Here is a 13,117-nt window from a genome sequence, read left to right on the forward strand (position 1 = left end):
CGTTTCGTGTTCGTTTTGACTTCATGTGGACGGGGCCTAAGGCTTCCGTACATGGGACCTGCGCGCCACTGATTTTTTTTTTAGCAAAAAGTCAGGATGAGATTAGGCTGCTGTCATTAAGGATGAATCTTATTTTAAGACTATATACACATCTTAAACAGGGAGCCTATAAAAGTTTAACTTTTCCTCCTGAAACAGCTGCCACGCTCCATTAATAATAATAAATGTCTCCTTTTGGGCATTGTGTTGTTTTGCAATGTTTGTACTTGAAGCATATGTTTTGTAACCCCAGTAACGGCACCCCATTTTATACAGTCCACTTGACCCATAATTAGAGCTAAATTTAAGCGTGTTGTAAAAAAGGGATGGGATGGAAAAACTTTGAGCCTTTTGAGTCCCCAAGAGCAAGAATATCCTCTGAGCTAAAGTGCAAATAAATAGACAGATAAATGCGGGGCCATGTCACACAGCTGAGCTGTCCAAGACCATGGCTCCCCCCTCATTTTCCCGCTTTACAGATTAAAACCTTTATCAACACAACTCCCTAATAGGCCTCTTTCCTATCTGCTTGATATTTATGATGGATAATGCCCATTTTCCATTTTCGTTTTTTTTCCTCCAATTTTCTTTCCATTCATGATATTGCAGCTTTGAATTATTCTCTGGTGAAATTAATGAGAAAGTAGATTTATGGGTTTCATTTGTTTGTCAATTCCAAAATTAATTGGGTGTTAATTTTAGCCGTCCCCTCATCAGTGCTGCTTCCAAGCATGCGCGCATTACTTTGCATTCATTGGAACCGTTCTCTCCTTCATTGTGGGTCACTAGTTTTGCATACATTAAAATCGCCCCACGGCTCATTCTCTTGATTACTTCTGGAGTTGCCATGTGTTTGGAAATGTACGCCTTTCCGTTACAATTATGAAAATTCTGCACAGAATGACAGTGCATGTATAATAGCCATTACTTTGGGTTCTTTTATTTAGCCTCAGAATTAAAAAGAAGGTAGACCCTCTTTTTTTTCTCCTCTTGCATTTATTTGAAAAATAAGTGCAGGTGAATAATGCCAGCGCATGGTTTATTTCAAATGGATTTAATTTTACCAGATACGTGTGTTTCTAATTGCCGTCTCAGAAGGGCCTGTAGATGGAGTCTGTGGCTGGCTGCCTCCAGCTCCACTGTATTCCAATTGCTCCCTCTTTGTTTAAGAAAAAAAAACCATTACAGAGGGAGGCTGTGCCAGACTGGAGGGGTGAGTCGGGTCAACATCTGTCTGAGGTGGGAAGGGGGGGGGGCCGACTGAAGCCCATCCCATACAACGGGACCTGTGGGACTGACCGAGCTGCGCAGACAGGCTCAAAAGTGTGGGGGCGTTGTGACACACAACTGAACCGACACAGGCCACAGTGTCAGATGACTCATTCGGTTATGCTTCTTGCTTGTGCCTCTAATGTAATGGAGATGTAAACCGCCGTGCTCTTTAGCTATGAGTTTTGTTTGGGGGCAGATTTTTTATTTTTTTTGTGTGTTTGTAAAACCACTTAAAATGATTGTGAGCAGGAAAACTCTTCCTGAGAAAAAGGATTTAAACGACCGGCGCTCCTAATCAGACCTTTTTCTTTTCTTTTCATTTTTTTGTAGTCCCATATCCAGATTCTTATCTCACTTGTGCTCGGTAAATATTCTGGTGTGACAAGTTGTCAACCTCAATTTCCTGTCTGTCAGTGTGAGTGTGGGTCCCTGTGGTGCCGGAGGGTGTGGGCCTGTATCTTGCTTAGACCCCGCGCCTGTACCTGAATGCTTCTGACCGCCCCATTACAAGCCTTAAACCCAACTCCATAAATCTGCATTTAGCTCCATTTTCTCTGTCTCACATGATGGAGCCCAGTTTTCTACGGGCATTTATTCTGCTTCATATAAATAATTAATCAGCCAAGTTAATTTGCCTCTGCCTGACTTGGTCAGCTTCATTAACTGTCCTGAAATTGGGAGGCTAGACGTGTTTCGCCAAAAAAGGCCTTGTGACCAGCACACTATAGCTGTAAATCATTCTGCTGATTTGTGGAATACAGGCGCAGGTTTCCACTGGTGTCACTAGCACTTTTCCCCTGGGATGCACAGGAAGTGTGGGAGAGGGGGCAGCATGTCTGTCTGTTTTTTTGTGTATCCAAAACAGATCAGAGGATGTAACGGATATCGCTGTATTCTCTCATAACCATTTTTACATAATGCATGGTGTAATGCTTGAAACTACACAACCAGTTTATCTGTTATCCGCTGGAGTTAGTTATTAAATTATAACGACAACATTTTTTCCCTACTCAAGGGTTATTTTATATTCAGCCTTTTTTTTTTTTATTTTGGTGTTAATTGAGCACCCCTCCAGGACTCTGCAGTTTTCAGATTGGATTTTTCTCAAGGAGATCCTTTGGCAGGCCTCACACAGTGGCCCTGTTTCCCATTAAAAAGCCATTCTGCCGTGGTTCTTCTGGGAGCCCTGCGAGTAAATATATCCATTTCCATAGAAAGTGTTTTGTTTTGGAGCTTTAGTGTTTTCTTGGGCTCCTCTGCTCTAGCTTACCTCAGGTAGGGTTCCTCTCCGCTGCGTGCTAGCCCCCCACCCCAACCCCTCCGCCATTTCCCTACATGGACCCTTTAATAGAGAACACAAACAGAACCTGAAACCCACTCACGTCTCACTGTGGACACAGCATTTCCAGATGGAGGCTGCAAAACACCAAATTAGTTCACTGGCCTTTTCAGAAGCGATGTTTGAGGCTGTGAGCGCCTTATGTGGCCACAGAGGGGAGCGCCGATTCAGAACAGAACACGCTTCAATTAAACAACAGACTTGCGCTGCTAGCTACTTTCTGATCCCTGATTTCTGTGAAGGTTTGATCTGCTGCTATCCATCTGACACATATTGGATTTCTCCAAGAAAAGCTTCAATATCAGAAGGTAGTGGACCCACTGGTTGGAAACTGAAAAAGATGAAACTGTGCAACTTTGCTGTAATAAATTCAGCCTTCTTGTTATCTGCTGAAAGTCTAGTTCTACATTACAGTCTGACTGAACCACAATCCAGGGGAGGGATATTTGAAAGGCTTCACAATAGTGACGCATCAACACCCACACCTCTGGTCTCTTTTAAGGACTATGTCCATTTTGTTTAACAAGAGCAGGAAATAGATGCCAGCAATAAGAAAGCTTTTTCATTAGATGCGTATTCATTGCAAATGTGCCTAAAACTAAACTCTGCATCCGCTGCAAGTCCAGCAGGCTCTGTAACAGCTTTTCCCCCCACCACCATCAGACTGCTGAACTGTTGATTTTTTTTTTTTTTTATTAAATCTGAATCAAGTCACAAATCGAGACTCTGCGTCACACTGATAACATCATAACAAATAGAACTCAACTCAAAAATGTTTTTCTACTGCATTTTTGAACCATATACATTTCTTTGTTTTTGCAATGCTGTGAACTTCCACATCAATGCGTTTTGCACCATGTTTTTCTCCCACACTTTACATTTGATCACTGCTGCACTTTATGATATGGAAATGTTCCTTATCACTGCTAAGCTACTGCTCATTCACTGTCTGAAAGATGAAAACACAAAATAAAGTTACCATAAAGTTGTCTAACTAAGTTGATATTCTCAACTGTGGTATTTCCATTAAATAACAAATAAAATGAAAATTGCATATGAATGCATTTGTTAAAGTAAAAGCTCTAAAAACCACATGGCTGTGGCAGATGTAATAGCATCAAGTGCTCCTTGTGCTCATCATTGGTAGCTAAATGTGAAAAATATCCAGTCTACGCATAAATCCATGTATGCTAAACCGTCATCATACAACTACTTTTGGTCTTCTTCTTTTTGTTTTAAAAGGCAGTAAGCTCCAGCTGCAGATCATGTGACTCATGTGATGTAGAAAAAAGCATTTCCATTACAGTTTTGCTAAGTATTATCATTTTTAATGTGACCAAAAAAACACCTCAAAGCATTTATCAAATATATATGTTTTATTCTTTAATTTGCAACTGATTAATTTTTGTAATTAAAATTACGAAAATGAATTTGCATTTTTTTTTTCTTCAAATTTGCAGTATTTATATTTAGGCAATTATTTTCATGATTAGTATTACGAAAGTAAATTTGCACAGCTATTGTCAGGGTGACGTATAACTCTGTGTGTCAAAGCTAGCCTACCTCCTTACCTCAGTGATCCTGCGTCACACTTTTTGTTTCCTTGTTGAGTTTGGGAAATATCTCTGAGAAGAGATGTTTCCAAAGATTGTTCCTGTAGCAAAACCTCCAGTTCTCAAAAACTGCCGTCCATCATGATTTATAAGTGGCTCTGTGTTTTATAAGTCGCTTCATAATTCACAAGTTAGGAGGGAGGTTTGATAGTTTTTACTTTGTGGTCTTCTGGATGATGTTTTCTGTTTTTCTTCTGCTTCCAGATGGTGATCTGATGTTCAGCATCTTTGTCATGTTTTAATAATACTTTGATTTGGTTATGCTTAGCCTGTATATTGCATGGCTAGCTCCGCCATCTAATGTGACTCCATCTTGTGTTCACCATAGACTCTCTGCAGCTTCAGACTTCCACCTTTTGCCTCCTTGACATTAATATGATTAGGTTTGACATTTGTAATTCGCGTTACACAGGTTTCATCAGATAAATCGATCATTTATTATAGAAAATATTTTCAATTTATATAGCTTTTCTCTTTTTCTCTTTTAAGAGAGGTCATCTGTTCGCCACACTGGAGCTTCACTGCAGCCTCATGTTTTAACTTGATGTCACTAACCATTCCATGTTTGGTTTTTTGTTGTTTTCTCCATCCTGTATCTTACCTCCTGCTCTAACAGCTGTGTTTGTCCTTTGCTCTTCTCTCAGGTTTTTAAGTCATGATGCAAGACTCTGGCACTGAAACGACAAGTAATGGAGCAGCCAATCAGAACGGAGGTTCAAACATGGAGGGTGGACCCCGGGAGGGACGTCCCAAAAGTGCCACACCGTCGGTGGACGTGACTGCTGCTGACCTCCTGCACCTCCAGCAGCACCAGGTAGAACCCCTTCTCTTTTCACACCTGTCTGTTCTTCATTAAACCATGTCAACAGCGGCCCAGGCTGCTGCTTAAAGTGCAGCTTAATAATTAATCCCACCACCAGTACATCCACAACGTAAACACATTATTATTATTATTTATGTATATCGAGGCCCTTTCTGAATATTTTAAGAAGAGGAAGTGCTCTTTCTGTGTGACTGTGTTTATGCTTGCTTTGGGCATCTGCATTCTGATCAAATATTTATTGTCATGTTCAGACATATTTTAAGTATGTAGGTGCTACAGGATTCTGCAGACAGTTATGAAACGATTATATCCAATAGGATAGCAGCCTTTTCCTCCCTGCTCGTTGTAAACAAGCCTCGCACTCAAACACTGAGGTGTGGAGACCCACAGCGTGGTTGAAGCTGAGATGTTCTTACCGTGGCAGACTTGAGACAAACAGACAAGCTCTTTCTGTTGGTGTCAGCGTTATATGTGGCACACGACAGTGCGTTTAAGGAAACAGCACTGAAAAGATCAGCGTGTCTTCTGCTATCTCGGTCTATCCGACAGAACTACTGGGGTTGTTGTCAGGAGCTGTTTGGTGATGACGCCCGGGCTCTCTGCTGTTGTCTGTTGTCACAGAGCATCCATCAGTGTGTGTGTGGGGAGAAACGGCCCCACAACTCCGAACAGAAGGGGGAGATGGCCATGCTGGATACACAGCAGAGCCAGGACTCTTGTTTATCTAGGTACAGTCGAAAGATTTGGGTATTTTGATGATAGTAAATATAGCTTACTTCGGCTTACTGCCACCTCTCAGAAATATAGAGATAAATAAATTTTTTATTGCAGCAGCATAATCTCTAAATGAATGTGTGAATAATAATTTGAAGATTAATTTCAGTAGATTTGTGTTGTGGAAAAAGCATCCTATGATAAAGATAAATTTAAGCCAAGACCAGTTTTAGCTTGCTGGTAATTAAAAGCTTGGATATCAAACAGTTGATGTCAACACCATGGCTTCAAAGATCCTTCACCTTATTGAATAGTTGGTATTAGGTTCATTTTCACATATTTTTTATGCCATGCTAAATGCTCCTGTTTTATTGCTTAAAAGCTCAGCTGTTGCCTCTGTAGAATTCGCAGTCAAAGCTGATCAAACTCCAAACGTAAACCTTGTGGCGGCAGAACAGAAGCCTCACATGTGACACAGAGCCCAATGGACTATTCAGCAGGGAGGGACAGTCTTTGTGAACATCACCAATGGTATGGTCTTCGTCCTCTTTTGGATCTACATCATAGTTGGTCTTCGTCCTCTTTTGGATCTACATCATAGCCCCCTTTAAATCATTTTCTAATTCACTTACATCGTCTGGGCCTGGTCTCCTTATTAATGTAACAAACTGTTTATGTGAAATGATCAGACATACGCAGAGTCTGTAGAAGTCAAACAATCAGTGTGTTTTTACCTTATTACTCTGGTCCTGAGTGAAAGTGTTTCCCTGTCAATCAAGTTCTCTGACTTTGAGCAGGCGACATATTGTAGTAAGTTTGGGCCAAAGTGTCAGCGACTTCTTCGTCTTAGACCGTCAAAACCCCTGGATCCCCCTGATCTCCCCCTCATACCCACTTAGATCCCAGTTCCTGATCCCACCTCCCACCTACCGTTTTTCCAGCTCAGCGTGAGCATGTCCTCAGTGAGAAAAGCAAAACCAGACTGAATTCATTACTGCAGTAGTCACACAAAACCATGGATAAAATTTCAATAACTGCCGGCCGCAGTTGAGTAAACAGTTGCACTGAAACCTAATTCCTGTTGACTTTTCCCTCATTCTTTTCCAGAGGCACCTTCTAATTCACTCCGTAAAGACAATGGGGTTGCAAGTTTGATAACTGTGAGCTTGGGAAGTTGCACAGATGTGCACTTGACTCAAAGATTGAATCCAAGAGAGAATGAAGGAAAGAATCGCCATTTGTCTCAGAATGCTGCTAGTTGTTTAGCGGTTCAGTGTTTAGGGAAAATAAAAACCTCTTTTTTAGGTAAAGTAATGCATTTTAGCCAGCAGGGGTCTCATCAGATGGAGGTCTGCCTTAAGCAGTGTACTAAACAAAGCCAATTTTAATGTCCCTGGATTAGAAGGTGTGTTCCTGGAGGGATACTCTTGAAGTAAGACCAGTAGAATTTCGTTGTTGGCTGACGGAGTCAACAACCGTCTTTGAAAAGCTTTAGGACTCTTAAAGCATGAATGTGGCAGTAGGTACAAATAATTTGTAAGCCCCGTGAGAAACACCAATGTCAACAGCGGATGTTGTTTAGTTTCCTTTCGTTGCTAAATGGCGATTTATTTAAAATTTATATTACAGGAAAGCCTTATTTCTCATTTAGCATTTTCAGTCATTTTATCGATATCAGGAACTGAAAGATCAATATTATATCGGGGAGCCAAAAAAAATCCACACATTTATACATTTAAATAATAGTAAATTTATATATGGAGTGTCTCTTTGAAAATTGGATCCGTGTTCAGTGAATGGTTCTGGCCATGCTAAGGCAGTATAAATGCTCTCATGGATATTAAATTATGTGAATTTGCTGCAGAATTTACAGCTTAGCGGAGGATTCGGCAACCCAAACTGCTCAAAGAGTCATATTGGACCAAAAACCCAAAATAATAAATCTGTCTGAGGCCTCAAAAATGTAAAAGTCTTATATACAGTATGCCTCATATGTCAACAGGGCTCTAGGTGTATTATCCCACTATAGAAAAGGACAATGTGGGCCCTAATATATAGTAAGCATTCATGATTAAATGTTTATCCTGCAGCAAATGTCACATAGTAGCATGAGGTGAGGGAGGAGCAGTGAACACTTCTTACGTTTTGTTGCATTTATGAAATTATAGAAACACGATAAAGGAATGTTTCTATGGTGGACGTGTTTCTGTTCTGGAGTTGTTGATTGAGTCATGAGGAACCAAGCATGAACTGACATCCATCAGAGCAGAGCTCTCGAATCCTGAATTCCGACATCCTCCGTCGCCATCGTTCCTTTGTGTGACTTATATTTTTAGGATTTGGGGGAAAAACGTTCCCATCCCTGCATCAGAGCGCTACCTGTTTGATCTGTGGACGGTTTTCTTCCTTGCAACAAAACTAGCAGCAGTAGTGGAGTTTGGAGATGCAATCCACTTCTTAAATCTATCTTTGCACTCCTCTAATTTATCCAGAAGTTCTGCAATCACACTTTTCTCTCATTCCCAACTTGGCGGTCGGCTGCATATTTAGCTTGACTTCCCTGGAAATGCCTTTCCAAATTTTTATTTTTTTGACAAACTCTTAATACAAAGCGAAACTGCAGGCAATCCTTCCGCATTGATAATGAAAGCAAATGCTTCGGTCCATTCTCTGAATCCTCTTTTCTAATCAGCTATCTTCCTTTTTTTCCCTTTGGGATTCATGGTCCAAGACACACGTGCAACTTAATTTGCCTGGCACAGCGCCGTGCTGGTTTCAAGTTGTAACCACTGATCTCTATGGCTATGACGCAAATTATTGTTTACATTTATTTATTATACAAATGTTTACAGCATTGGAAAACATAATTAATTTTTATTTAACCGCCTGCACACCATATTAAAGAAAAAAGAAAAAAAATATTCATACATTTTTGAAAAAGCTCCAGGGAGCCACAAGAGGGACCCTAAAGAACCGCGGGTAGCTGACTCCCGGCTGAGCGGAATGAGGCAGAGCTGGATGTTGTGTAAATTAGTGGTAAAACTCCAATAAAATATTTGGACTCTCTTTGACCTTCCAGCTCAATCCATCTAAAACTTTGAACCCCATGTGATAATCTCTAGTTTAAAGAGCACAATGCTTCAAAGGGGATGATTAATCACTGAATGGATGTTCTTTTAAGAACAGTTATACATTTATAAAACCTTTTTTTTTCTGAGAGCATAGAACCTTGGGGTGTTTCATTTTCTCCAAAATGCTCCCAAAATCTTGTCTCATCTGGATGTATCTCCCACACTGCTCGCGGTCACATTTTCTCTCCTCTAATTTCTTATTTTACATCAAGAACAAATCTAACGGTTAATTTCTTTGGCCTGGATTTGAAATAACGGGAGGTGTATTAATTGCATGGGTTGATAAATGACATTGATGGAGACAAAAGACGAGACGTCTCACTCTCGGCTCCTGCCACTAGACTTGGATAGCTACTTTAACAAGCTGCTGCTAGCTGGCAACCCAAGCAGACAGTCAGTGTTTCTATCTGCGTGTTTGACTTCTGCAGTATTTTCATTCATGCACAATGAACCGTGCTAATTGTCCTCAGGGAACTACGATCCTTTCACAATCACTTGATAACTTTCCACTTCTGTGGCAATTCTTTCAAGTTTTATTTTTGGTCTGCTCTCATTCACCTTTAACTGACACAAAGAGACTTTTTTTTCGTCTTTGTTCTCCACAAAACATCCAAGCGTGGTGCGAAAAATCAATCTGGACCCTTTCTGGATACGTCTGAGAATCCCTTGAGTAAGTGGGAACAACAAACCTGGCTGTGGCATATCATTTATTCTTATTAGAGAACATAACTATGAAAGACAGTCCTCATTAATAAAGATGGGGGATGAAATAATTGTAATCTGTTTGATCATCTTGATTCTGACAGGGGAATTCATCTTGTGGACTAGTCAGATTTGGGGGAAGTGGACCATAAGCCTGATATAAGCGTCTTTATTAGGAAGTCAAATACTGTTTGTTAAGAACGAGGAGAGAGAAAAAAAGTGTTCACCCCCCCTCAGACACTGTTGAAATGAGGCCGATTTCACAGTAAAAGGAACTCTGTGTGTTATCGTTTGTTTTGTAATGCTTTGAGCTTTCAGTGTACTTATAAATATTGTCATGCATCTTGGTATTATTTTTAATATTACACAAAGTGTCTGCAGCCGTCTCCTTTTTTCAGATGACAGTTAACCGCAGCTTTTTTGTAACCAACGCCTGCCACAGATTCTGAGTGTTTATTTTCTCTCAGTTTTTGTTTGCGCCACAGAAGTTGTGGTTTTAACGTTATCCACATGAGGAAGTGAAGATTCAGAAGGGGGGGCAGAAAATAAAACACCCAAACCCAATTGTATGAACGGATGGCGCTTTTGCAATAGCCTGTTTTGTGATTTAAATGATTTTGTAACGGGAAGTTGTGTCGTGAAGCTGCAGCTGTCAGATAAACACATTGCAACACTTTTGGTGATGGCAGTAGCGATAGGGACGTTCCAGTCAGCTCTGAGGCTGCTGTGTTCAGGATATTCCTGTCAATATTTCCTGTGATTTATGGTCAGGTGTATCCCACCTGTTTGCTCATGCACGTTGCTACAACACGCTATATTCAGTTGAGAGCATTAAGCTTTAATATCCTGTATTTTGGTTTCTTTTCATTTTTTATTCTAGTTTATCTCATTCTCTCTGCCAATCTGAAAATATAAAAGAAGTTGATTTTTCTTGTCGTTGGATATCCATTATGCCTGGAAACTTTATTAAGTTGGATTTATTTATTTTTTTGTTTTGACTATAAACTGCTCCGTTCAGTGTGAGCATCTTTTCTCTTGTTCTGGTCGAGGTGTTTATCCTTTTACGTCCAGAAAGAGGATGGTAACACATTATTGTGGCTGCACAAAGAGCTGAGTGGGAGCACATTTCCCGTTTGCATAATGACATACAGAGTCCTTTGTGGGAGCTTTGAAAGGTTGAAATGATCTGTTTTTTGTTGTTGTTTTTTTTTTTTGTTTTATTCACCATTACCTGGCTGTTTTCTTTCCAGCTCTAAAGAGAAGTCCTTCATGAAAGACCTGCTCATCCCACAGCTCTGCCAAGTAGGGATGTAACAAGATAGCTCAGCATGGTCGATATTACGCCATAGCCAGTCCTGTTTTAATCAATGCAGTTTTATTAGCTTGACACGCTGCTGTGTCTTTGCCGCTTTTCCATTAGTACCATCTCAGAGCAATTGGCTAAAGGTCGACTTATGTTTTTATTTGTTCCATTGGAAGCAATTACGTAGAATAGCTGCTGTTTTTAGTACCAGCTTGATCGCTGTTCCAACTCTTACAAGTAGCACACAGATTGCGCTGTTGCAAACTTAACACTTTTATTGCTAAATTTAGTGACTTTTTTGGCCCCTAATGCCTTTATTGCAAAACGACCCCTAGCGCCAGATCTAGAAACACAGAACTTTCTCATCCTGAACGAGGAGTGAGTGGATCATAAGCCCGCCTCCTGCTCTCTCTATGTCTCACCATTTGCTGTCGCCATGCAGGGCAGGCTGTCTGCAAGCCGCAGCAGAGAGAGAGAATCTTTCAACTTCTAATTCTGTCCTAGATTACAAGGTGGGATCATGAAAATGTTTTAACAGACACAACTGTCTCACGTGAAATAAAATAACTCTAGGGCCTCATTCTCTCCCTTTCTGCCTCTTCTGTGTCTGTGTTTCTCTGCGTGGCTGTTTTCTTCATTTAAATTTTTTTTTGGCTGGTTGGCAATCAACTAATGGTACATTACCGCCACCAAATGGTATGGAGTGTAGATCAAAAATGCTGAATTCTATGCATTTGTTTCTGTAAAAGTCTGTACAAAACTCCTAAAATCCCCTTCTAGCTATCCCAATATCTCCCTGCACTGCTTTGACTGAAAGCCACAAAAAAAAGCAACCAGAGGGTTGCTCCCTTGCTTCGTCAAAGACAACCTCTTATCAGCGATGTTCAAAAGCCCAGAGAAAACACCCTTTAAAATTTGATCGCAAAATAGATACAACCCCGATCTAAAAAGAATCTGTAGATGAGATGGAGCTGAGATGTGGTAGCCAGGTCACAGCTTGAATAACTTTCATGTTTCAATGTTTAAAAGCATTGAAATTTTGGAATAATTTTGTTGCTAAGAGCAAGTAACAGTACACAATGATAATTATATATTGTCAGCATTTTGTTTGTTTTTGAACAAGGAAATGACATCACAGATAGAGGTTTTACAGCACAATGTCTTCTGATGGTTTGATAAGATGCACAAAAAAGTGCTTCTAAATAGCCTGCATCCCTAAAGTTCACTATTTTTATCTGTGGGGCAGACATGTTGGATTTCTATGTAGGAGTTGATCAGAATGTTTCTCTAATTGTAACAAATTAAATCTGATATTTGGACTGGATAAACCTGGCATATTTCATAGTTTGAAATGTCTCCAGTTTGCAATCTAACAGTCAGACTGATCAAACATAAACTGACAAACTCTTCTCTGAAATACATTTTTGCCTTTCAAGTTAATGTCAGCCTTTCAAGCACAGGGTTTCCTTATTGTTGGCAGAAAGTCAAATTTTAAAGGCTACTTTTCAGATTGAAATTATTAGCAGCAAGTTAGGAGGAGGCCAGAGTGTTTTTGCAGCCTCTTATCTGTTTTCTGGTGCAGACAAGAAGAGTTACCAGATCCTGGAGCAAAATCACACAGAAAGAAATTGAATTGAATATATACTTTTACACATATAAAGTATGATCCTCTACTCTGGCTCCAATCTGAATGAATTTTTAAGTATAGACCTGTGGTTTAAAAAAAACAGATTTTTGATTCTGATATTAATGCCTAAAGATCGATTTCTATGACCTTAGATGGAATTTAAAATGATTTACTTTACTGTCACTACAGTCCCCTTTAACCATTGCTTTAATATTTGAATTTTAATATAACATTGATATTTTGCATAAATTAACAATCATGTAATTCAGGTAACAGCTAAAAAAAATGTATGTTTATACAAGGAATCTAATTTTGAGATCAGACGGTTCAGATCAGATTGAAAAGATTCGATTGAGGAACTTAACAATCCGAGCTGAATCGATATTTAGGATTTGAACCAGCTGAATGTTAGGAAGCTAAAATATTAGCTTCCTAACATGTAGATCAGCACCTACGCTGTGATCACACTGAAATAATCCTCAGTCTTTCAACTCTCCTTCTGCAGCAGTGCTCAGGTATCTTTGTGTGCGATGTTCATATTTCCACAGGAGGCC

General features: G+C 39.9%; 1 protein-coding gene across 11 annotated transcripts in view; it reads left to right on the forward strand.

Annotated features, from left to right (window-relative positions):
• foxp1 (forkhead box P1) overlaps positions 1-13,117 on the forward strand; it is a 220,000-nt gene that overhangs the window by 100,289 nt on the left and 106,594 nt on the right. For all 11 annotated transcript variants that reach the window (XM_015370976.1, XM_015370972.1, XM_015370968.1 and 8 more), the window contains one exon: positions 4,908-5,077. In XM_015370976.1, the coding sequence (XP_015226462.1) occupies positions 4,919-5,077 (159 nt within the window). In that variant the 5' untranslated portion in view covers positions 4,908-4,918. The remainder of the gene's footprint in view (positions 1-4,907; positions 5,078-13,117) is intronic.

This window comes from Cyprinodon variegatus, unplaced genomic scaffold (genome assembly GCF_000732505.1).
Source record: "Cyprinodon variegatus isolate N-32 unplaced genomic scaffold, C_variegatus-1.0 Scaffold51, whole genome shotgun sequence".
NCBI lineage: Eukaryota > Metazoa > Chordata > Actinopteri > Cyprinodontiformes > Cyprinodontidae > Cyprinodon > Cyprinodon variegatus.